We start from the raw sequence: 26228 nt of genomic DNA, 5'->3' as shown, positions 1-26228 counted from the left end.
CTCTCCAAGGGATGGTTCATGATGAGAAAGACTTGGAGAAGAGGCAAGGAATCAGGTCATCTAAGTGATAAGATGAGCTTGAAAATGATCAAGGAAGCTGCGCAAAAGGTGGTGAAGGGAGAGTGTTCTTACTCTGCCTACATTGGGAGCTCATGTGAGGAAAGTATGGTGGTAAGGAAGCAAGAGACCAAAAGAGCAGATGATCGTATCACAAAGAAGGAATGGGATGAGTTTGTTAAGTATGTGTATGCTTTGGCTACGACCCGGAGTCAAGGAGCTCCTGCCTTAGCATCCACAACCAAACCCGTCATCATTGATTTTGGAGCAAGTCATCATATGATCAGTGATAGGAGTCTGATTAGTGAGGTCAAGGCTGCAACATGGAGTGTGATGATAGCTAATGGAGATAAGATCCCAATAGAAGGAGTAGGAAATCTCAAGTTATTTGAAAAGAACTCAGCATCTTTCTATCTGCCTCAATTCACTTCAAATCTGATATCAGTAAAGAAAGCTACCGTTGATCTGGATTGTCAAGTGGTATTCAGACCAAATGAAGTTGAGTTCCAAGATTTGAAGACTGGAAGAATCATTGGCAGGGGAGACAGCAAGAATCAGCTCTACCATCTCCAAATGACTAAGAATCCTAAACCCTTTGATTATGTTTGCTTGAGTAGTGCTATTGATGGAGTTGATAGTAGTACTTAGCATGCTAGATTGGGACATCCTCATGCTCGTGCAATTGAACTGATTTTACCTAAATTGTCATTCAATCACTTCGAGTGTGAGGCTTGCATCTTAGGAAAGCATTGTAGAACTATATTTTCTAGATCTGAGACAATATATGAGCATTGCTTTGACCTGGTTCATTCAGATGTATGGACAGCTCCCTGCATGTCTAGAGATAGTCAGAAGTATTTTGTGACGTTTATTGATGAGAAATCTAAATATACTTGGGTCACAATGCTTCCTTCTAAAGATAGAGTTCTAGATGCCTTTATAAACTTCCAAGCATATGTTGCTAATCAATACAATGCTACTATGAAGGTTCTAAGATCTGATAATAGAGGAGAGTACACAAGTAATGCCTTTAAGAGTCATCTAGCAAAGCATGGGATTGTGCAACAGACAAGCTGTCCTTACACACCACAGAAGAATGGGGTAGCTGAGAGGAAGAATAGGCACTTGATGAAGGTAGCAAGATCTATGATGTTCCATGCTAAAGTCCCAAAACGCTTCTGGAGTGATGCTGTTCAGACTGCCTGCTATCTCATCAACCGAGTACCAACTCAGATCTTGAAGGATCTTTCTCCATTTGAAGTGTTGAACAAGAACAAGCCAAGTATTGATCATCTAAGAGTCTTTGGGTGTGTGTGCTATGTCTGGGTTCCAGGAGAGCGGAGAAATAAGCTGGAGGAGAAGAGTACTAAAGCCATGTTTATTGGATACTCTATAACCCAGAAGGGTTACAAGTGTTATGATCCAGACACAAGGAGGGTGCTGGTATCAAGAGAAGTGAAGTTTGTGGAGTCTACAGGGTATTATGAGAAAGAAAAGTGGGAAGACTTGGAGGATCAGTCTCAAGCATCACCAGGAAGGGCAAACACTCTGAAGATTTTGATGGAAAAACTTGGGATAAACATGTCTCAAGATCAGGTGCCAAGAAGAACACCTACTGATCAAGCTGAAGAAGCTAGCAGAGAAATCCCTCTTGACCATGAGAGGGGGAATGGAACTGAACCTGGAGTGCAAGAACAATATGGAGCTGAAGAACCAACTCATCTTGATCATGAGGGGGGTAATGAACATGAACCTGAAGCTGGAGGTCAAGGAGATCAAGGATCAGGTAAACATGATCAAGATGGAGTAGGAGAAGAGAGTCATGAACCTGAAGGAGAAGTTCAGACTCAAGGAGAAGAAGAACAAGAGGAGGTGCAACCGGAACCAGCTCAAGAGGTTCAAGCGCCAGTCTTAAGAAGGAGCACAAGGCAAAGGTATCCTTCCAAGTGGGTAAACACGAAAGTGTACTACAATGCCCAGATTGTGGAGCATCCTTCTCAAGCCGTGTGTTCCTTTGCTGAGTTCCCTGAAGAGCATTACGCATTCATGATTAGTTTAGATGAGAGCTGTGCCAAGGTTCTATGAAGAAGCTATGGAGATACAAGAATAGAGAGATTCTGTAGCCGATGAATCTAATGCTATGATCAGAAATGATACATGGTATGAGAGTGAGCTACCAAAGGGAAAGAGAGCAGTGTCCAGCAGATGGATCTTTACTATCAAGTACTTGCCAAATGGAAAGATAGATAGGAGGAAGACCAGATTGGTGGCAAGAGGGTTCACTCAGACATATGGAGAGGATTATATTGACACCTTTGCGCCAGTTGCCAAGCTGCATACAGTTTGAATTGTGTTATCCATTGCAACAAACCTAGAGTGGGATTTGTGGCAAATGGATGTAAAGAATGCTTTTCTACAAGGTGAGCTAAAAGATGAGGTATACATGCTTCCACCTCCTGGTCTTGAACATCTAGTAAAGCCAGGAAATGTTTTGAGATTGTAGAAAGCGATATATGGGCTGAAGCAATCTCCTAGAGCTTGGTACAGCAAGCTAAGTACAACTCTTAATGGGAGAGGGTTCAGGAAGTCTGAACTAGATCACACCCTCTTCACTCTGACATGACCATCAGGGATCATTGTTATCTTGGTGTATGTAGACGATCTGATTATCACAGGGAGTGATAAAGCTGGGATCCAAGCCACAAAATACTTTCTCAAGTCTGTGTTTGACATCAAAGACTTGGGAGAGATGAAGTATTTCTTGGGGATTGAGATATGCAGATCCAAGGAGGGCTTGTTTATGTCTCAAAGGAAGTATACTATGGATATGCTAAAGGAGACTGATGTGCTTGGAGGAAAGATTGCCAAGACACCTCTTGAGGAGGGATATAAGATCCTGCGTGAGGGGGAGATTGAAGAGAACAAGTTGTTTGAGGATCCTAAGCTGTATAGAAGGATGGTGGGTAAGTTGATCTACTTGACCATCACAAGACCAGATATATGTTTTGCTGTGAACCAAGTGAGTCAGTACATGCAGACGCCAAAGAACCATCACTGGAAGATGGTTGATAGAATACTGAGGTATTTGAGTGGCACATCTGGACAAGGAGTTTGGATGGGTTGCAATGGCAATACAGAAGTGGTTGGGTATTGTGATGCAGATTGGGCAGGAGATAGAGTAGACAGAAGGTCTACCACAGGGTATTGCACTTTCATTGGAGGGAACCTGGTTACATGGAAGAGTAAGAAGCAGAAAGTGATTTCCTGTTCAAGTGTTGAGGCTGAGTACATGGCCATGTTGAAGCTGACAAACGAGTTGGTATGGATCAAGGATATCTTGAAGCATATGGAGATTGAGCAGACCACTCCTATGACAATGCACTGTGACAATCAGGCAGCAATTCATATTGCCTCCAACTCAGTGTTTCATGAGAGAACAAAGCACATTGAAGTAGATTGCCACAAGGTGAGGCAGATGATTATCCTAGGAGTGATACTGCCATGTTATACAAGGAGTGAGGATCAATTAGCAGATGTGTTTACTAAAGCAGCGAGATTGAAGACAATGGAGTCCATACTCTCTAGGCTTGGACTCATTGACCTTACTCCTAGGAGCTGATCCTCTTGATCATGAAGTCTCCACTCTTTTTCCCTCATCAAGTTTTGTCCCAATGGGTTTTCTTGGTGAGGTTTTTAATGAGGGAGGTCTTCATGACTTTTCAAACTTGACTTGTTTCACATGGTTAAGTTTGAGGGGGAATGTTGAAATGAGGTGCCAGACTTGAGAATTAAGCTAGAGGGTTATAAGGATTTATAAGACTTTATAAATGATTGCTAGACTTGAGAAGTTAGTCACCAGACTTGAGAGGTTATACACCATACTTGAGACTGTAGCTACAGTACTCGCCCAGAAAAGAAGAAACATGATAAGGTTTAGATACATTAAACCTAGACAGTCTTGTAATCTCTTTAAAACTTGTAAACTTTCATTGTAATATTTTTAATGGAGTTTTGAGTTTCTCTCTAGTCTCTCTTGTTCTTATTCTCTCTAATCTCTTAATCACTTCAATCTCATACAAAATACTCAGATTAATCTGAATCATTCTATAAAACCCAAAAATGTTTAAAAACGCTCTATGGAATCTCCCTAGGTGTTGCTCGAGGATTAGAGTACTTGCACTACGGCTGCAAAACAAGGATTGTCCATTTCGACATCAAACCTCAGAATATTCTGTTAGATGGAAAGCTTTGTCCAAAGTCTCGGACTTTGGTCTTGCTAAGCTATGTGAAACAAGAGAAAGCATCGTGTAATTGATCGACACAAGAGGAACTATAGGTGATTAAGCGATTTTAAACATATTTTATTAATTATTTTATTAAAAATGGATACAATAAATCTAATGTTGCAGAAAACTAATTAACTTAAACCTAATAATATTTCTTACACATTATATATCTTTCTAAATATATGTCCAGTGAAAGCAAAACTATCAAATATACAATTTTATAAAATTTCAGTCATTTTTCATGACAAATGTTGATAGGATAGCTGAGTTATTACTTTTAGAGATGATTAAAGTATTTGTATATCAAAACATAAATTTATATGGTAAGTCGTTTAAAATAATATTAATAAATGAAACAGTGGTATAATATACAATTTGAAAACAAAAACATTGTGCTAATATGAGACTAAAATTAATACTTTACTAATATAATTCATATAGCTTTAATTATGATAAAATTATGTTATAAGTGGTTTAAAAGAATATTGATTAATAAAAAGTTCATTATAATATAAAACTAAAAATGGGAAACATTATATTAATGCAAGACTAGAGTTAATACGCCACTCATATCATTTACATAGTTCTGATTATAATAAAATTGACAAGCTTATTTTAAAATAGAAAAAGAGAAAGAAGACTTAAGAACACGAGTGAAGAATAATAAAATTTGCTTGTTGTATTTTTGGTTATTTTATTTTATGTACTTAATTTTCATTTGTTTTTTAAAATACACTGCTTTATGTATTACAATAAATATGAATTAGTTAGTTTTGGGGTTTTTTTCAACATAAAGATAAATTGACTAAAGAATATCAACATAAATGTTAGGTTTTTAAATTGATAAGATCGAATATGGAAAATATAACTTAAAATAGATTTAAAATAAAATTAGTAATGATATGTATTTAAACGGTACAATTTGTTTTTACAACATATGATAATAAAGTTTTTAAAAAATCATACAAATAAAAACATGTTACTTTGAATAAATGTATTGAATATCAGATTAATATTACATATATATGTCTAAAATAATGATATCATATTAAATTATATAGATATTATTTTCTGATATATAATTAGTTAATCAGATTTAATTAAAATTGGATGTATTAAAGTAATTTAAAAAATGATTTCATAACATTTTATAAGTATTATAAATGAATTTACGAACCTTTATAAGCGATTTAAAAAGTCTTATAAATAATACATGAACTCTAATAAAATGATTTCGTAAGCTAAAATAAAAAATGTTTTAAATAATTTCAAAATATATATAAATGATTTATGAACCATATGTTGGCTTTGAAAACATAAAAAGTTCTAATAATGCCTTAAAAAGATATATAATTTTTATATAAAATGTACATAAGTGTTCCAATATATATATATATATATATATAAAATACATCCATTATATTTATTTGTATAAAAAATATATTAGTATATAATTATATATAAATAATTGATAAAATATCATATATTCTTATATGATTCTACAATTAATTACCATAAATTATTATTTGTAATATTACATATCTTATTTGGTAACTTTTATTAATGAGTTCTAAATTTTCTTTTATTTTTTAGATATGACTAAAATAAATAATTAATAAAAGTAATCATTCAATCAATTTATAATAATTTATTAAAACTTCACCTATGAACAATATATAAACAAAAGTTACTTGACTAGCTTTCAATTAGTATACAAACTCTTTTTCCAACAGTGTGGAAGACACATATAAATTGAGATGTCTGATGTGTATAGCACAATTAGTATGTGTCTTTTGCTTGGATCCCTCGGGAGAAGAATGTAAAAGCCAATAGGTTGGCAAAAGAGGCCTTAACTGTGCCTGCAACTCTGGTAGTTGATGAAGCTGTCAATGCTTCCAGCTAACCCACCCCCGTTTCTAATGAATGAATGAGTTTCGAAAAAAGAAAAAAAGAATAGATACAACTCAAATTAATTGACGCCTTCTTTTATTCTTCTTTCAACACCATCTGTGCAAATGCAAACCGTCAACATTTGAATATTCAACTACCATTGTACATGGTCTGAGAGTTACTCATCAGATATATGGTTTGAAATTATTGGCTCATCTCATTTTCTTCTTTCCCCTTAAACTTTTTTTATCAAAAGAAATCGATGATCTTCTACTTTTTGTTTGTTTTCTCTCTTTTTGTTTCCGCCACCTGGCCTGGAGAAGGTGCAACGGCGGCGGCGTACAAACCCACCGAGGTCTTACTCATCAACTGTGGTACTATCTACATTACCAACGACACCAACAACCGAACTTGGTTGGACGAGTACAACTACAGGGACCCTTTGCCGTGGTATTCAGAAAACCAGACGTTTGCTGCAAAAGCTTCATACCAAGACGTTGAGGCTTCTCATGTTCCGTTCATGGAAGCTCGCATTTTCCGATCAAATTTCACCTACAAGTTTCCGGTCTCTCCCGGCCGGAAATTTCTCCGGTTATACTTTTACCTGACCCGGTACGGATCCTATTTCGACGCCAACGGTTCCTACTTCTCCGTCAGAGTCAACGGTTTCACTATCTTGAAGAACTTTAGCGCCTATCTAACGGTAACGACTTCCAAACCGGAATCAAAATATCTGATAAAAGAGTTTATTGTTCCGGTTTTTGAATTTCTCAGCCTCAGCTTCACCCCCTCTCCAAATTCTTTAGCTTTTGTTAACGGTGTGGAGATTCTCTCCATACCAGATCGGTTTTACACAAAGGGAGGACATGATGGCGGAATAACAAACATGAGTTCCTCCACTGTTTATACTCTAGATGAAAAGACAGCGTTAGAGACCCTTTACCGCTTGAACGTGGGAGGAGATATGGTTTCTGAAGTAAACGACACAGGAATGTTCAGGCGGTGGCTTCCCGATGATGATTTTCTTATCAGTAAGAACTCAGCGACCAAACAGAAATTACCGGATGTGAAGATTGAGTACACACCGGAAACTCCGGCGTACGTTGCGCCAAAAGATGTGTACAAGACCTATCGAACAATGGGGAGCAGTACTCAGAACCCTCAACTCAACTTGACATGGCTCTTCAAAGTTGATGCCGAGTTTACCTACCTCTTCAGGCTTCATTTCTGTGAGATTCTACGGGAAGTAGCCGAAGCTAAACAAAGTAACTTCACCATCTTCATCGGAAATCAAATTGCAATGTTTGATATGAATGTAATTTTCTACGACGGAGATTCTCCGGTTCCTATTTATCTGGACTTCAGCGTATATGTGGGTTCTGAAAATGGGCTGAGACCTGATCTACGACTTGACTTGCATCCTCCCAAGAAATTTCCTCCAGAATTTGGTGATGTTATTTTGAATGGTTTAGAGATTCTCAGGTTGAACAATCTTGACAATCAGATGTTGCAAATACAACTCGACGGAAGCGGATTGTTACAATAACACTCATAACTGTTGGTTCTGTAGTTTTAGTGGCGTCTATCATTGTTTTCCTCATCTTTCTGGTGCGTCAGATAAAGAGGAAGAAGAAGAAGAATAGACAGAACAACAGCGTTGCGATGTTCAAGGTACTACTTAAACACTATACTTATGCAGAAGTGAAGAAGATTACAAAATCATTTTCACATACCATTGGAAAAGGAGGGTTTGGAACTGTTTATGGTGGAAACCTTTGTAATGGTCGTAAGGTTGCAGTTAAGGTTTTAAAGGATTCAATGGGAAACGGAGAAGATTTCATCAACGAAGTTGCGAGCATGAGCCAAACGTCCCACGTAAACATTGTTTCTTTGCTTGGTTTTTGCTACGAAGGGTCCAAAAGGGCGATTGTGTATGAGTTTCTAGAGAATGGGTCTTTGGATCAGTTTATCTCTAGAGAGAATAAGCCATCGACTCTGGATGTGACAACTCTCTATGGAATCGCCCTAGGCGTTGCTCGGGGATTGGAGTACTTGCACTACGGCTGCAAAACAAGGATTGTCCATTTCGACATCAAACCTCAAAATATTCTGTTAGATGGCAATCTTTGTCCTAAGGTCTCCGACTCTGGTCTCGCTAAGCTATGTGAAACAAGAGAAAGCATCGTGTCATTGATCGACACAAGAGGAACGATAGGTTACATTGCACCTGAGGTATTCTCAAGAATGTACGGTGGAGTATCCCATAAGTCTGATGTGTATAGCTACGGAATGCTAGTCCTTGAGATGCTTGGGGCAAGAAGCAAAAAAATAGTTGACACGACCACAGATTCCAATGCAGCTTCAGCATACTTTCCGGATTGGATCTATGAGGATCTTGAAAATGGGCAGCAAACGTGGATACTTGGGGATGAAATAACTACAGAGGAAAATGAGATTGTTAGAAAGATGATTTTGGTGAGTCTATGGTGTATTCAACCATGCCCAATGGATCGTCCACCCATGAACAGAGTTGTTGAGATGATAGAAGGAAGTCTGGATGCTCTTGAGATCCCCCCTAAACCTTCTATGCATATTTCCAGAGGGCTGGTTCCTGATCAATCTTCTTCACTTCCTTCATTTTCTCATGGCTATGAAGATGAACAAAAAACTCAAGCCTTTGATTCTGCCAATATTTAGTGCAGAGATATGATTTCTAGAAGAGTTTATGGTAGTGGAACCTCCAGAATCATGATTTTATCAAGTTCCATAAACCTTTTTTGTTGACTGGTAATATACTTTACCATAATTGGTTTCCTCAATTGCTGGATTTCTCTACTTTATGAACTTTTAAATAATTAGTTGATTTTAACAAAATCATTGAAAAACCAAATAATTAATCAAAATAATCAAAAAATGATATTACAATCATAATTAACAGCATTAATTAACTATACCAAATTTAAACAACATTAGAATTCTAGAAATAAATATCACAGCCAAGTTTAATGTTTCGCAAAAAATATTAAAACACTACAGCTAAACAATTCATAAATAGGAACTGTAATAAAAATATACAAACAAAATATAAAAAATATAACCCAAATTATAATAATTTAGTTTCTTCGTAAATATTCATGCATGAGTATTAGGACGGATGAATCACCTAGTATCACATATATTATTTGTAATATTACATATATTATTTGGTAATTTTTATTAATGAGTTCTACAATTTCTTTTGTTTTTAGATATGACTAAAATAAATAGTTAATATTTAATAAAAATAATCAATCAATCAATTTATAATAATTTTTAAAATTTCACCTATGAACAATATATAAACAAAAGTTATTTGACTGATTTCTCGATTAATATACAAGAGTATTTTCAACTTTCACTCGTTTTCCAACAGTGTGGAAGACGCATATTAAATTTAATTATTTAAGAGTCCGATTGTTACGGACTTTCGCTCTAGACTTTCGCATTATATTTTTTGCTGTAAAAAATATGGTTTTAAGAACTTTGGCGTTAAAAACTGTAGGAATATTTACCCAAAATTAACTACTATTAAAAACACATAGGACCTAGGATTATATCACAAATAAAAAAAATTATATTTAGTAAAAAAGATGTAAATTTACTTTTAAAAATATAAATATTAAACAAGTAAACTTTTCTTTATTGATAAAGCATTATAAAATGGATTTCAAAAGAACAAAAAAAATATTATACATTAATTTGTCAGAGTTTTATTTAATACAATTAATTTAGTATAAGAAAAATAAGTTTGAAACAGTTTGGGGGGAGAAAAAAAGAATAATAATCATTTCAAAACTAGAAAATAATGGATTTTAAATGTGAAAAGTTAATAAAATAAAGTAAAAAATGAAATTTAGTGCCATGTCACCCTAATAATCTCATCAAAACACTTCTTGTGGAAGACCTTGAGATACACATCTCTAATCACTATTTTAATTTTTTCATTTTATTATATTATCCTAAAATGTGTTGAAATACACCAATAAAAATGCTCTTACATATGAGAGAAGAGTAAAAGCAAGGAATTGAGGCTTTAGAGAAAAACGACAGTTCAAGAGGAAAAAAAGAAAAAAAACTGAAAAGTGACTTTGGAGACTTTAGAGAAATGTAAAGTCATCCTGAAGTCCTCAAAGTCTTCACCCCAAGTCTTTCATGTAATTCACACCTTTTTTCTTCTTCTTTCAACACCATAAGGTAGAGGTGTAAAAATGAGTTTAAATTAATGGATTGATCTAAACCAAACAAACTTATGATCTTAATGAGTTAATAATTAGGAATATGTGAATATCATTGTACATGTCTGAGAGTCACTCATCGGATATACTGTATTGCTTGAAATTATTAGCTCATCTCTCAGCATTTTCTTCTTTCCTCTAAAATACTTTTATCAAAAAAAAAAGTTCCATGATCTTCTACGTTTTGTTTGTTTTCTCTGTTTTTGTTTCCGACACCTGCCGAATAGAAGGTGCAACGGCGGCGGCGTACGAACCCACCGATGTCTTACTCTTGAACTGTGGTGCTACCTCCAATACCAACGACACCGACAACCGAACTTGGTGGGATGAGGAGTACTACGAGGACATTTTGTCCTGGAATACAGGAAACCAGTCGTTTGCTGCAAAAGCTTACTTTGCAGGTTCTCATGTTCCGTTCATGGAAGCTCGCATTTTCCGATCTAATTTCACCTACAAATTTACTGTCTCTCCCGGCTGGAAATTTCTCCGGTTATACTTTTACCCGACCCTGTACGGGTCCGATTTCAACGCCAACGGTTCCTACTTCTCCGTCAGAGTCAACGGTTTCACTATCTTGAAGAACTTTAGCGCCTATCTAACGGTAACGACTTCCAAACCGGAATCAAAATATCTGATCAAAGAGTTTATCGTTCCGGTTTTTGAAACTCTCAGCCTCAGCTTCATTCCCTCTTCAAATTCTTTAGCTTTCGTTAATGGTGTGGAGATTGTCTCCATGCCAGATGGGTTTTACACAAAGGGGGGATTTGATGGCCAAATAACAAACGTGAGTTCCAACATTAAAAATGTAGATGAAGCGACAGCATTAGAGACGCTTTACCGCTTGAACGTGGGAGGACATATGGTTTCTGCCGTTAAAGACACAGGAATGTTCCGGCGGTGGCTTCCCGATGATGATTTTCTTCTCAGTGAGAATTCAGCGACCAAACAGATATTACCGGATGTGAAGATAGACTACACAGACACTACTCCGGCGTACGTTGCTCCAGAAGATGTGTACAACACCTATCGAACAATGGGGAACAGTCAGAACCTTCGACTCAACCTGCGTTTCAACTTGACATGGCTCTTCAAAGTTGATGCCGGGTTTACCTACCTCGTCAGGCTTCATTTCTGTGACACTCTACAAGGAGTGAACGAACCTGATCGACGTATCTTCACCATCTTCATCGGGAATCAGATTGCAAAGCTTGAAATGAGTATAGTTTCCCATAGCCGTACTGCTTCTCACGCTCCGATTTATCTAGACTTCAGTGTATATGTGGGTTCTGAAAATGGACTGAGACCTGATCTACGACTTGACTTGCACCCTCCCAAGAAATTTCCTTCAATATTTAATGATGCTATTTTGAATGGTTTAGAGATTCTCAAGTTGAACAATCTTGACACTATCGCAGAACTTAATGTTGCAAATACAAGTCGACGGAAGCGGATTGTTACAATAACACTCATAGCTGCTGGTTCTGTAGCTTTAGCGGTGTCTGCCATTGTTTTCCTCATCTTTCTGGTGCGTCAGATAAAGAGGAAGAATATGAATAATAGACAGAACAAGAGCGTCGCTATGTTCAAGGTACTACTTAAACACTACACTCATGCAGAAGTGAAGAAGATTACAAAATCATTTTCACATACCATTGGAAAAGGAGGGTTTGGAACTGTTTATGGTGGAAACCTTTGTAATGGTCGTAAGGTTGCAGTTAAGGTCTTAAAGGACTCAATGGGAAATGGAGAAGATTTCATCAACGAAGTTGCGAGCATGAGCCAAACGTCCCACGTAAACATTGTTTCTTTGCTTGGTTTTTGCTACGAAGGGTCCAAAAGGGCGATTGTGTATGAGTTTCTAGAGAATGGGTCTTTGGATCGGTTTATCTCTAGAGAGAATAAGCCATTGACTCTGGATGTGACAACTCTCTATGGAATCGCCCTAGGCGTTGCTCGGGGATTAGAGTACTTGCACTACGGCTGCAAAACAAGGATTGTCCATTTCGACATCAAACCTCAAAATATTCTGTTAGATGGCAATCTTTGTCCTAAGGTCTCCGACTTTGGTCTTGCTAAGCTATGTGAAACAAGAGAAAGCATCGTGTCATTGATCGACACAAGAGGAACGATAGGTTACATTGCACCTGAGGTATTCTCAAGAATGTACGGTGGAGTATCCCATAAGTCTGATGTGTATAGCTATGGAATGCTAGTCCTTGAGATGCTTGGGGCAAGAAGCAAAAAAATAGTTGACACGACCATAGATTCCAATGCAACTTCAGCATACTTTCCGGATTGGATATATGAGGATCTTGAAAATGGGCAGCAAACGTGGATACTTGGGGATGAAATAACTACAGAGGAAAATGAGATTGTAAGGAAGATGATTTTGGTGAGTCTATGGTGTATTCAACCATGCCCAATGGATCGTCCACCCATGAACAGAGTTGTTGAGATGATAGAAGGAAGTCTGGATGCTCTTGAAATCCCTCCTAAACCTTCTATGCATATTTCTAGAGGGCTTGTTCCTGATCAATCTTCTTCACTGCCTTCGTTTTCTCATGGCTATGAAGCAGAAGAAAACAACTCGAACCTTTGATTCTACCAATATCTAGTGCAGAAATATGTTTCTGATAAGACAGAGTTTGAGAATTTTCTTTTTAACATTTATGTATAACAATATATAAATGTATTTCCGAATTTTGGAAGAAAAGAAACAACAACACCAATTGAAATTTCAGTTGGTCTACAAATAATCCTTTTCACCAGAACACTAGATTCCTATAAGTTTACTATCGGAACCTTAGCATTCTTTCAGAAAATAATAAAACCAAGAAAGAGGTTTAATCATTAAGATGGACAGCATGAGTGAGTCTGTTGATTGTTAAACGATATCAAGAAGACAAGAAGAGGTTATGGTAGTGGAAACTACAGAATCATGATTTTGTCAAGTTCCATAACCCTTTTTTGTTGACTGGTAATCTTGTTTTACCAGATTTTTTTTGCTCAATTTCTGGATTCTCTACTTCATGAACTTTTAAATAATTAGCGGATTTTAACAAAATTATTGGAAAAACAAATAATTAATCAAAATAATCAATGGTATTACTGTCATAATTAACATAATTAATTAACTATACCAAATTTAAGCAACACAGAATTCTAGAAATAAATTATCACAGCCACGTTTAATATTTTACAACATTCAAAATATGAAGATTATCTGAATGACTGTTAGAAGATAAGAGAAAGAAAAAATCCAAGAACACAAGCTATCCTAGACCTATCAAATGTAGCAGACCTAGATGATTTTCATGAATTCTTCTGAATTTGAAACATTATAAAAGTGAACATAAACAAATAATCAATGTTGAGTTGGTAAATTTTAGAAACATTATTGTATATTTCTTGGCATACCATATCACTAGTATTAAGAATATATTAGTTCAATTTAGTATTTTATGAAATTTTAAATTAAGTTACTAATATAAAAATAAAAATAACAACAAAAAATATGGTATCATATGTTAGAAAAGAAATAGGTGCTAAGGTTAAGTTTTTAATAGATCAATATCTTAATAATAAAAACAAAAATCGTTAAACCTATTGTTTTAGTATCATGTTAATAAGGAAAATTCGGAGCAAAAAAATGAGTTTAGAATTTCATTTTAACTATTTTAGTAGAGGAAACAATAAAAATATCAAAAGAAACTAAGAAATTTATTACCATAATTATTATATCATATTTTACCCAAAAATTCTTACCGTTTAAAACAGAAAATTTCGAGAATCTAATAAAATATTATAAACACATAAAAACCGTTAATATTATTGTTAGTTATGATTTATATTCGGAAAGTAATTATGATTTAAATTTGGAAAGTAATTTTGATGCGAACAAAATAGATGAATTCAAGCCTAAGTTTCAAAAAAAAGAAAGATGAATTCATATAATCTCATATAAACCATCTGAGACGATAATTAAGAGGCTAAAAGCAGTCCAATGTGTAGCTTTAAATTTAATCCATCTACTTGATCAAAAAAAAAAAAAAATTTAATCCATCTACTACTGAAAAGAATTTGATGCTAAAGAACCGATGGTTTTCTACAATCCATTACTAAAAACAAATTAAAACACAAAAGTGAAAAAACCATTAAACACATTACTACTACTCCCAAAACCAAAACATACTAATAACAAAGGAGGTTCCCGTGTCATCGCCGGCGCTCAGGCGACAGCGAAACAAAACACGTGTTAAGATCCTAGAGGTTAGTAACGTAAACGCTTTCTCGTGCTCCGTTCCCCATCAGATTCCTCTCTCTCTCTCTCTCTCTTTCATCTGCGGACTCATCCTCCTCTTATTAAATCTGATTAATAAATTGTTTTAGTGTCCGCTCTCTCTCTCTCTCTCTTTGTCACATCTCTCTCTCTCTCTCACGCACCCACCAATTGTTCAGGGCAAGTCAAAATACTTCCTTCTGTGTGTAAAAGATTATGGACGGAGGTGGTGGTGGTGCAGCGTACAACCCACGAACGGTGGAGGAGGTTTTTAGGGATTTTAAGGGTCGTAGGAATGGCATGATTAAGGCTTTAACCACTGGTAAATTTTATTATTGGTCACTTCGCTTATTTAGCTCTTCCATTGTCATCAAAAAAATCTCAACTTTTTTTTTTTAATTCCGCAGATGTTCAGGAGTTTTACCGACTCTGCGATCCAGGTGAGTGTTACCCTTCAGAGATTTGTTTGTGGGATTGACCCAAAGTCACTGTTTTTTTAATGTCTGTTTGAATTGTCTTTGTTGTGCTCTGTTTTGAGCTGAGTGTTGAATGATGCATTTAGGGTTTTTGATAGTTTCTCTCAATTCTCCTCAATAGATTAGTAAAGTGTTGATTTTTTGTTTGTGGGATTTGGTTTCCACTGAGGAAAGTCTTTTGTCTTTTCCTTTTGTGATTTTATAGAGAAGGAGAACTTGTGCCTTTATGGACACCCGAACGAGCACTGGGAAGTGAATCTACCAGCTGAAGAGGTTCCCCCTGAGCTCCCGGAGCCTGTCTTGGGTATCAACTTTGCCCGAGACGGGATGATGGAAAAGGATTGGTTGTCCCTTGTTGCTGTCCACAGTGATGCATGGCTTCTTGCTGTTGCTTTCTTTTTTGGAGCCAGGTTTGGATTTGACAAAGCTGATAGGTATATGTCTTATGTTCTTTCTGTTTTTAGTCTTGCATGATGATTACATGATACCATTATTCATTCTTGTCAAGTTTTCTACTCCTTAACAGTTTCAGCTCTTTGTCATTGATGTTTGCAGGAAACGGCTTTTCAATATGATGAATGACCTCCCATCGATATTCGAGGTTGTGGCTGGCACCGCAAAGAAACAATCAAAGGAGAAGTCCTCTGTTTCCAACAACAGCAGCAACAGATCAAAGTCAAACTCCAAGGTAACAAGCTTTTGCTTTTTTTATGTGCAATGTTCTTTTTGTCCAACTTACTAAATCCCTTTGTCAAATTACAGAGAGGATCAGAACCTAAGCCCAAGTACTCAAAGCCAGAGCCCAAAGATGAAGAGGAAGAGGAAGGTGTGGAAGAGGATGAAGATGATGATGACGATGATGAGCAAGGGGAAACACAATGTGGGGCATGTGGTGAGAGCTATGCCGCTGATGAGTTCTGGATCTGCTGTGACCTCTGCGAGAACTGGTTCCATGGGAAGTGTGTCAAGATTACACCAGCCAGGGCTGAGCACATCAAGCAGTACAAGTGCCCATCTTGCAGCAACAAGAGAGCTCGATCCTAAACAAAAAAAAGAACTCATTGTTTATTGCCCCCCGCCTTTGTCTATTTGCTTTTGCATATGATGAACAATCCCCTAACTGTTTGGTTAGATCAGATTTGTTGGTTTTAAGACTTCATGTGATTTGGTTTATCTTTAGGCGCTAGTTAGCCCTCTTTGTTCTGTTTTATGTTTGTTTATTAGAGATGAAAAACATTTTTAAAACTCAATCAATTGCGTCTTGTTTAGATTTGCCCATTACGTTTCTTCATTTCAACACAAGAAACAGAGAAACTTAGACTTATGAATGGTTTTATAACTTTATATCATATAATCATCTCTGCTTCTTAGTGGAAAGACGCTTCAAGAACTCGTAGGTTGTGATCATAGTTGTTGCAGACATTGACATTGAGACCCACCTTGGTCCCAACCCTCTGTAACAAGCCCCAAACCCTCCTTCCCTCATCAAGCTCTTCACCGTCTGCATCACTGTCATCGCTCGTCTCCTCCCATTCTCCTCCGCGTCTAAAACCTGCAACCTCGTCTTGATTGTGTCTACCGGCATCGTTATCAAAGCTGAACAACCGCTTGCTATGGCTGCACTCAGCGCTTGAACCACCATTGAGCCAGGAGCGTTTTCCTTACGGTCACATGGACCTTTGAAACGAGACCAAATCTTTTTCTGAGACAAAGAATAAGACGCCCACCATACAGCGTTCGAAGGTGCATAAGTCAAGAGGGAGAGACCAAACCCTCTGTAGAACCCTCTCGGTCCATCACTGTAAAGAATCTTTCTAAAAGCATCTAACCCATTAGTGTATCTACAAGAACTGATCACTCCAGGGACATGCTTATTCGCCGACAGGTCTCCTTGAACCATAAGCCGTTGGCTCACGACATCAATAGGAGTCCAGACAACCTGAGCAGCAACTGCCGAGGCCAAACCGGCTGCACCGTTGGAAACAGCCATAGACGTTGTATCAGACAAACCTAACCTAACAGTTGCTTGGCCTACACTACTCTTGGTGATCTCTAGAGCCGTCATGTAGAGAGCACGAGCCGGGATGGTACCAAGCAAAGATGTACCAAACCCCTTGTAGAACCCTTTCAGACCCTCGAGCCTAGCGATGGCCAGAGAGATGTTGGCGCAGGAAACGTGGGTCGGTGAGACTTGTTGCCTTGTCTTGAGGACTACGATAGGGTAAAGAGCAGTGGATACACCGGAGAAGAGAGCGGCACCGAGGAAGAAGAACCTTGACTTATCAAGCATTTGCCAGTCTACATCTTTGGACATGTACACCTGAGAAGAAGCTGGTCTTGCTCTCTTCTCTTCCCTCATCAAAGCACCTAAACTCATTTTCAACTTTATCTTTTTTTTTTAACTTCAGCTATCAAGTGACTTCACTAAGAAAGAGATGTATAACTTGTGAGTGACCTTAAAACATGGAAACTCTGTTGATTCACACTAGTATTATGAAATATCTTATGGAGAAGAGAGAGGAGTAGATATAGACCAGTCGAATGAGAAGATCTCTGTGGATCTATTAGCTTATAAAACTGTGAACTGGATAGAGAATATATTTTAGTAAAAAAAAAAGGAGCCAAAACGATGGGTCGTATAATAAGGGGGGAGCTTGGCCTTTAATGGCTCAAAAGGGTGTGCGAGACATGTGGGAAGGAGGATGACTGGACACGTGGTGAACTGTTATTGGATTATGTACGAGAAACTCGCCGCCTTTGAGGTTAACATTGGTTTCTGTTGGGTCGTCCACTTGTTTCATCATTCTATGGGTGTATCCACATTTTTTATTCATTCTTATTTGCATCTTTTTTTTTTCTTTAGTTTCTGATTCAGAGTCACATTTCTTTTTTTTTGTTGCTGCTTCCTGTGGGTGTCTCATTTCACTTTTTGAGAAATAATGTACTTGTTCATAACCGTCCCTGTGACAATTTGATGGATACTTTTTTTTTTTAATAAAAGAGTGATTAGTCCAAGAGAATCCTTCTCCAGCCTCAGTAAATGTTCAGCTGCAAGCCAAAGCCAACATGATCAACTTGTTAGAAAAACCTTAAGTCAACTCTCTGTTTGATATAATAGCAATAAAAACCTTGAGTTAACTCATGGTTTCATCTATAGATTCACAATAAGATAATGTATGGCACTAGAAAATAGAATGCACACTATGACTCCAGTTACTAAGTAAAATAACACACACACACACACACTCCCAGAAGAATCAGTTAAAACCTTCTGAATGAGAAGGAAGAAGATGGTTCAAACGATCTCTATACTGGTTCCAGAGCCAAAGCAAAAGATGGATTCAACAATGTACCCCGGACCTGTGACGATAATCAGCCACATCCACATGCAAGCACGTATAACACTGGCTTAAATGACTGCATCAGCATATGCTACATGCTTAGACAATATAATATCAGATGTTTACTATTGTTCATTTCATAGAGTGTCTCTCTTCAGGAATCAGGGGTAGACTCAAAACAAAGGAATGAAGAAATTGAACTAGGACTATATAGATCCTAACTGCGGCTACCTGAAGAAGATCCAAGATCAAGAAACGATCCTAAAATAGATAAGCCATACAACAGAAGATAAGCCATACAACAGACTGAGTAAAGCTTAACCTTTGCAAAAGAATTTAGCATGGTAACTAAGCAAACAAGATACAATAAGCGTATTCAATCACCATGACAACCACACATGTTGTTACACCTTTCCAAGATTAAAACTTGACTAACTAAACTAAAAATCTAGATATCATACATATGGACAAATCTTTTACTATGTAAATGTATAGTTACTTCTTATAACAAGAAAAAGATATTCATATGACCCCGTCTTAGACTGCATAAGTTACTACTACTTAATAGGGTCTAAAAAGTAGGAAGCAGAAAAGATGGAGAATCTCTACCCAACAAAGTCTGCTTGACTTGAAAATTCAACAGTCTAAATACATAAGAGTCGGTCTTTTCTCTCTTTTATATCTTTTCTTTTCATTTCATTTCATTTCAGCCAAGTATGTCATATCGCTTCAAAATGAATTGGTATTTTGATTCTCAGTGATGGTACTTTATGTACCGTAACTTAAGCCTACCTCCTTGCACTAGAAGACCTATGAAAAGACTTGAAAGAAGACAAAGGAAAAAAAATAAAAATAAATAAAAGAGTAGTCGTGGACTAAGACACAAGTCAACCACAGGTCTTTGTAAGACTTAAAACTGGTTTGAAGCATCTATCTTTTTATGTATCTGTACCTTCAACAAGTACACGTTTCTACATATTATATATTTATACATTTACCTTGAAGCTTCCTCTCTAAAGTTAGTCTTTAAAACCCGGAAAAAGAAAGACTTATTTTGAAACATATAGGCACTACTCACACATTCTCTTTTTGTATGCATAACTAGAACTATGAATGATGCAGAGACAAACTTGGGGAGGAGGTTCAGCGATGATACTTACTCAGGTTTCGACCTTCCGGATATGTACTTGTCAGATGAATGGATGGACGATAATCTTGTGTCTGCGGTTTCAGGGATGAATCATTCTTATGGTTATCAGACTAGTGATGATGCTCATCATCCTGCTGCCTTCTTCTCAGGTTCCTCTAGCAGTTTTGATCATCCCAAATCTCCAAGTACCAACGCATCTGTTGCCGCTGCTACAGCCACTGGTTCTGCCGGTAAGTTTCTCTTTTCTTCTGGGGAAACCATATAAGAAAGGATTATACTGAAAGAAAATGGAATAATGATTCAAAGATCTGTCAACATATGCATACACTATTTAAAACATGCGTCCATGATGATTTCATTAACCTTATGCGTTAGGAAACTAGACCATAAGATGGCTGGGTTCAAAGACAGTTTTCTGAAAAGCATAGACATATTAGGACTTTTACCAAAGAACTTTTAGGTGAAGTAAAATGGTGTTTTACAGGTCATCCTGTGCTGAATCTGTTTTTCTTCTTTCCTATTGACTTATGCAAGAAAAACAGATTAAGAAAGAAAAGAAGAAAGTAAAAGAGAGAGTTGCATTCAAGACACAGTCTGATGTAGAAGTGCTTGACGACGGGTTCAAGTGGAGAAAGTATGGAAAGAAGATGGTGAAGAATAGCCCAAATCCCAGGTAGAAAACAACATTTTCTCAATTATTAGCCACATCTTTCTAAATCTTAACCTTTTCATACTCCAATGTTAAAGAAGCATACCAAATGTGAGATAACAAAAGCAAAAAATTTGGCATGATTGTAATGATTTTCATGTAATTTGCAGAAACTACTTCAAGTGTTCAGCTGATGGCTGTCCCGTGAAGAAAAGGGTTGAACGAGATGGAGATGATCCGAGGTTTGTGATAACAACTTATGAGGGCTTCCACAATCACTCAAGCATGAACTAAGATTCTTAAGAATTTTCTAAGCTTATGGTTACAAAGCAGTCATGAGAAAAGATAGTGACACCAATACTATTATTCACATTATAATTTCTGATGAATCTGTTCTAGAGACTGATTTTCATTGGTTATTCTACTTATACTCAATGTAAACTGATTGACAAATTTTGAAAATTTTATGATATTCTGAGTCTTGAGTACTTCATAAATTAGTAATCTTGGAATATCAATGCAAGAGTAGAAAATTTACCAGGCCAACTCCCAAACCAAGGATGAACATGATTGCTTCTTACCAGCCTTGAACCTGCATAGAGCAGGATGAAAAATTCATGCACAAGGAACTGAGAAAGCATCACATTATTTGATGATTTGAATCAAATACTTAGTAAGCGATCCATTACAAATAATTACAGAGCGGCCATTTACTATGTAACGTACCTTGAATTTTAGCCTTGATTTTCCTGCAGTAAGATGGAGACCAAAGCTACATGTTTCTCCTATTGACGAGTCTGCACATCACAGAGATTCCTAAAGGCAGTATATTTACACTCGAGACAGAAAATCATATATTTGATTCACAGGAAAAATATCATAAACTTTTGTAAGAGAAGAAGGATCGATGCAAAGGGAAGTATATTTACTTAAAAATATATATTTTCTCATACACATTCAAGTAGAAAAAGAAGACTGCTGCTTTCACATCAAAATGATGTGCTCTTACGCAGAGTGGAAACAATGTATAAGATAATATCCCGATGGAAATGCTACTATCACAATCCTTTTGTTATATCATCAGAAAATATCACATCTGAATTTCTTGTTAGTGGAACAAAGGCAGCAGAGCTACTATTCAAATCACCTTCTTGATTGTGCCTGCTATCGATTGTTATACTCCACAATGAGTCCAAGTTCTTTCTGGTTGCTTGTGGGTTTGATACAATGATCGCCTTTGACTTAGAAGCTTGACAGTTGTTGGTTTTGCCAGTACCACTTGCAAGTAACCAGCGGGATCCAGACTCTTGCTGGGTTTTCGTACCCCACGGATGGTCTACACCAGGCTCAGTTTTCAAACCCGCAAGACCAATGTCAATGATTCTCCACAAATGTGTATCGTCATCAAAGGACTCTTCTTGAGCCAAACTACACACAGGTGGATCTGAGGAAACCAGAGACCTTTCAACTTGAATCAGAGCAAGCATAGATGCACCAACAGGTTCATTATATCGAGATGGATCTCTAAGCAATACTCTAAGAGCAAGTGTCAACTTGTTCCCTAAGGTATTATTACCCTTTCCATTAGAAGCTTGATCTTGATAGGCATGGTGAGCTGAGCTTCTCTTTCTCATATGTGTTCCTGATGTTCCATGGTCAAGCCTTAACCACTCATCCAACGTTAACGAAAAACTAATCAACTCCAAAGCCTCGGATTGATCCATGGGTTTTGGTGCAGTGACTGATGGTGGATCTTGGTCTGACATGCTGTATTGAATCTTTAATCCTTCTACCGACAGACTCTCTATCCCATCAATAGCTAAGGAAGCAAGAGCGTCAAGAGGTACATAACCTGATCCAAAGCCCCCAAAATTTTCTTTTGAAGAACAATCATGTGCGGTTCTGCAATTCATGAAAAAAATACAATGAGAACTATATAAACCTAACAATAGAAATATTATGCATAACGGAATCAACATGGTAGAAAGCATCTGAACCTCTCAAATGCTGTGTCCTCGATAACTTCATGTATTGTCTTCCCCACGATATCTTCCAAAGGCATCAATGCATTAATCTCAGAGCAGAGCCCTTGGATTCCAGAAGCTGCCAAACTTTGAAGTATTTCAAGAACATCAGAACCTAATTCTGGTACTAACACCACAGGGACTGAAACTTGCATGATCAGACGTGATGCATCCTTACACTTTCTGAACAATAACGGACTCATAGACCGGATACACCCTCCTCCTTTTGTCCAAACAAAAGGACCACCAATATTATCTCCAAGTGGCGGCAAATCTAGTTCCTCGCCAACCGGAAGCTCTATTGGACTTCCAAACCCATCGGAGCAAACACTGTTGTCATCTAACTCCCATTCTCGCATTAAAGTTTCAGTTTCCAAATCTTCAAGTAGCTTGGCACTCCTTCTGCTTATTAAGATCTGAGACTTTCCCTCACCCACGGAACTTGAGGAGAATGAGAAATCATTCGGTTCCTCATCAGTATCAGACACATATTCTTCTCCCCCACCATCTAAGAGACAGTTTCCAGAAGCCAGAGCCTCCTTCTCGAACTCTCGAAGCAGAGATTCACGCGGAGATGTAGGTTCACCATCTGAGGTATATATATAAGAACTTTCCTCAAGTTCAAGCATCTTTAGAAAATCATTAGCCACAGATTCGGTAATGTCATCCAAGCTTCGTGACTTCGTCAATATCATTGCAGCTTTGTAACTAGATTTAGCTTCTTTGTCAGTAGAATCATCGATGGCTGATGAAGATTTAATCTCAACATGGCTACTTAAAGCAGACTTGGGGCCTCCACTTTTTAGCTCGGCCACTGATAACTGATCAACAAAAAAGGTTTCCTCTAAAACGGCTGCATCTTCATCTTCGTCTTTAAGTAACTCAAGGACATCAATTATTTCAATTTCTGAGGACTCCTTTGAATCAGTTCTTTTTCCAGTGTTGTCAGAGTCATCTGCTTGCTTATCAGTCTCCAGATGGTCATACTTTACATCAGTTCCTGTTGATCTTTCTTGGTTTTGTTCGCTAAGTTTTTCATAGAGAAGATCAACCGACCTTGAAAGATCAAGGCTCAGATTCGGCGAGAGTTGATGGGAGACCTTCCCATTCCCATCATCAAGCGGTGAAGAAGATCTACGCTCCATACTCGGAACACTACCAACTCGCTTCAGCACCACACTCCCACCACCACCACTAGTTGAATCACAGACAGAGCTGGTGACAACCGAGTAATCAAAACTAAGATTCAACACAGCAGAACCCTCCTCCGCCACACCAGACAGCTCGAAGCTCGTGTCCCACTTCCTCGAGCTTCTTCTCGCACCTTCCATCTCCTCAAGAGACAAAGGCAAGATCCTGGCGAGATCAACCCAGTGCTTCCCTAGAACAAGCCAGGGAGCATCGACGGGAGAGGCACAGACCAAGAAAAGCTTCTGCTCGTATTTCGCAGAACGATGGGGCCCATGTTTGCTACCGTAGACCGAACATCTATGCGTCAAAGTCTCCTCAAACTCGGCAGTTCCTTGCGAAACACTGCAAGGTTGAGTGGACATCACCTCGTCTTTCCTCTTCCACTGGACAACTAGTTTAGTACCGTCCAAACTCGAAGGCAGGCCTTCGATGGAGTGAACGTGGAGAAGGAAACAAACATCAAACCTACGCTGCCCCAAATGAGCTATAGCTTTCAGAGGCTTCTTCCAGTCCCATGCTACTGACGATCTCTTCTTCTTATCTGGCAGTAAAAGTCCATTCTCTGCAAGAGATCTAGATCGGACAGGAGGAGGCAACGAAAGGAGTGGCCTCTGAGGTGGGTTGTTGTTCAAGTAAAGAGCTTTGCTTACCTCCTTAATGTCCCTCAACAGCTGCTGCCCATTGTATGAATCCTCTCTATCAGTAGAGGACATTGCTTAACACTATTTGATCAACTCATACACTGTAGCAAAATGCTGAAAACGTCAGTTTAAGGAAAAAAAACAAAATTAGAATCAAAGTTAGTAACTTTGAGTGAAACAATCATTGCTCTAGAGACTACAAGTCAACGAGTAAGATGAAAACTTGGAATCTGAATGTATGAGAATAGAAGCAGCAGAACCGTTACAGATCAAAAGAGACTTGCTTTGTGTTGCTATTAGAAGAAAAGAATCTAAAACAGAAGGAAGCAGACAAAACAAAGCTCTCGTTGTTCTTACCGGTTTCAAAGGGATTTATGGAACGAAACAATCAAAGAGATCTTGTCGGGACTTTCAGAAAATAGAAAAATCGTGTTCACGGGAAAAGCGTGAGTGAATTTAATGCTTGATTTCGCCGGTAGGGTTTGTTCGTCTGATTTGGTGGGGTCCAAATAGAGTGTGTGTTGCAGTGACGTAACCATGGAGGAAGATAGAAGATGGAATTTAAGGCATGGAGCTAGATAAGCGGCGAGAAGACTGTCTGTTGTTTTGCTATTCTGCGTTCTCACAAAAACGGCATGCGTTATGTATATATTCTACAGTTCAGTCACAGCACGCAGTTGCCATCAAGGAACTTTTTTTTTTTTTGTTTTTGTCACGACCATCAAGGAACCCTTTAAATTAATTATAGAATGTTTTACAACACCATAAGGGGTAGATTTCGAACAGTTAACAAGGAGGAGAGAAACTCATGGATCGATAGGGTAGTCGTGGACATACCAATCTCAATGGAGAAGAACTCCCAAACTTGTAACGCCACTGGCCATCAGAGGAACACATGGATATCATCCTCAACATCCTTACAAGTTCTCACTGACAGGAATAGCTTTCCTAGCCAATCTCCAAAGAAAATCCTTGATCTTAGGAGCAGTTTTAATATTCTAAACATTCTTCATCCAATTAAAAAGGTTGGGAGGAGGGGAGTTCTGCACCATCCAACATTCCTATAATGTATCCTGATCGAGTGTTATACGCACCAGAGTTATCAGGTAGCCAAGCCAAAGTGATCCGGAGATGGAGTAGAGTTAGTGAAAATCCTCAAAATTTGGTTCTCGTACTGCGGTAAGTAATCTCTTATTTTTCCAATATCCCATTGGTTAGTGAGAATACAAAGCAAGTCCTTGACCCTAAGATAAACAGAAGATGACAATGGTGGGCCGATGGGAGTAACAGGTTTCTCGCAACTCATCCACGGGTTTTGCCAGACCCGGATACTCTCCCCACTCTCTACTATCCATCCAAGGCCTTTACGGAGTAAATTTCTTCCGAGCAGAATACTCTGCCACCCATGAGACGCTACGGACGGAACAGTGCAGTCCATGAAAGATGAACTCCAAGCGTACTTTAATCTTTTTATTCCTAATCACTTTATCGACGTATATTTATCTGAGTCAAGATGGTACCAAAGAAATGAGTGAGAATAGTTAATTTCTCTCTACTCTTTTAATTCCACACCATTTATAAGAAATATTTCTTTTTAATGTTCATTCTCATTTTTTCAACTCTTTTTCATTTCTAACCATTTGCTCTTTAAACATGGTCATAAGTGTGAAGCATTTGGCCCCATAATGTACTTAACACATAAGGATTTTTATAATATTTCGGTTTATGGTATATAAAGATATAAATTGAATGGTTTAAGAAAATTGATTTGATTATTTATGTTATTAAAATGTACTTATCTTTTCGTTTATACATTAAAAGATTCAAGAATTAAACGTGATTTTATAGTGTGTCGGATTCTGTTTTCGCGTAGGTGATTGTAAAGTTCGGCTTGTCCGATTTTACAAAAATGTGTGTTTATAGCTCTCATCCTTCTGTGCTTGATCTCGTGTATTCCACTGGATCAGAAG

General features: G+C 37.6%; 5 protein-coding genes and 1 pseudogene across 8 annotated transcripts; 4 read left to right on the top strand and 2 right to left on the bottom strand.

Annotated features, from left to right (window-relative positions):
- Positions 1 to 6455: 6455 nt before the first annotated feature.
- Positions 6456 to 8996, top strand: LOC108835959 (probable receptor-like protein kinase At5g39030; annotated as a pseudogene).
- A 1657-nt stretch (positions 8997 to 10653) lies between these two features.
- LOC108852211 (probable receptor-like protein kinase At5g39030) lies at positions 10654 to 13263 on the top strand. The gene has a single exon (XM_018625715.2). It carries the CDS (start codon positions 10677 to 10679, stop codon positions 13104 to 13106), a length of 2430 nt encoding a protein of 809 aa, XP_018481217.1. The 5' UTR covers positions 10654 to 10676; the 3' UTR covers positions 13107 to 13263.
- A 1637-nt stretch (positions 13264 to 14900) lies between these two features.
- LOC108854341 (PHD finger protein ALFIN-LIKE 4) lies at positions 14901 to 16530 on the top strand. Its single transcript, XM_018627875.2, has 5 exons — positions 14901 to 15108; positions 15194 to 15226; positions 15468 to 15696; positions 15818 to 15950; positions 16025 to 16530. Exons 1-5 carry the CDS (start codon positions 15003 to 15005, stop codon positions 16304 to 16306), a joined length of 783 nt encoding a protein of 260 aa, XP_018483377.1. The 5' UTR covers positions 14901 to 15002; the 3' UTR covers positions 16307 to 16530.
- Positions 16496 to 17851, bottom strand: LOC108854340 (uncharacterized). Its single transcript, XM_018627874.2, has one exon. The coding sequence runs from the start codon at positions 17637 to 17639 to the stop codon at positions 16617 to 16619; it is 1023 nt and encodes a 340-aa protein (XP_018483376.1). The 5' UTR covers positions 17640 to 17851; the 3' UTR covers positions 16496 to 16616.
- A 1722-nt stretch (positions 17852 to 19573) lies between these two features.
- On the top strand, positions 19574 to 20872 carry LOC108854342 (probable WRKY transcription factor 50). 2 transcript variants are annotated; one of them, XM_018627877.2, is made up of 4 exons: positions 19574 to 19767; positions 19837 to 19983; positions 20288 to 20426; positions 20573 to 20872. In XM_018627877.2, the coding sequence occupies exons 1-4, from the start codon at positions 19713 to 19715 to the stop codon at positions 20694 to 20696; spliced, it is 465 nt and encodes a 154-aa protein (XP_018483379.1). In that variant the 5' UTR covers positions 19574 to 19712; the 3' UTR covers positions 20697 to 20872. The 2 variants fall into 2 exon arrangements, with proteins under 2 accessions (XP_018483379.1, XP_018483378.1); XM_018627876.2 differs by having other exon boundaries at positions 19579 to 19983.
- A 68-nt stretch (positions 20873 to 20940) lies between these two features.
- Positions 20941 to 24859, bottom strand: LOC108854339 (protein PLASTID MOVEMENT IMPAIRED 1-RELATED 2). 3 transcript variants are annotated; one of them, XM_018627872.2, is made up of 5 exons: positions 24616 to 24859; positions 22400 to 24359; positions 21550 to 22304; positions 21129 to 21199; positions 20941 to 20994 (listed from the first exon to the last, which is right to left on the bottom strand). In XM_018627872.2, exons 2-5 carry the CDS (start codon positions 24328 to 24330, stop codon positions 20980 to 20982), a joined length of 2772 nt encoding a protein of 923 aa, XP_018483374.1. In that variant the 5' UTR covers positions 24331 to 24359; positions 24616 to 24859; the 3' UTR covers positions 20941 to 20979. The 3 variants fall into 3 exon arrangements, with proteins under 3 accessions (XP_018483374.1, XP_018483373.1, XP_018483372.1); XM_018627871.2 differs by lacking the exons at positions 20941 to 20994; positions 21129 to 21199 and having other exon boundaries at positions 21309 to 22304; positions 22400 to 24372; XM_018627870.2 differs by lacking the exons at positions 20941 to 20994; positions 21129 to 21199 and having other exon boundaries at positions 21309 to 22304.
- Between the last annotated feature and the right edge of the window lie 1369 nt (positions 24860 to 26228).

This window comes from Raphanus sativus, chromosome 4 (genome assembly GCF_000801105.2).
Source record: "Raphanus sativus cultivar WK10039 chromosome 4, ASM80110v3, whole genome shotgun sequence".
Lineage (NCBI taxonomy): Eukaryota > Viridiplantae > Streptophyta > Magnoliopsida > Brassicales > Brassicaceae > Raphanus > Raphanus sativus.
This window is presented reverse-complemented; position numbering and strand designations above follow the sequence as displayed.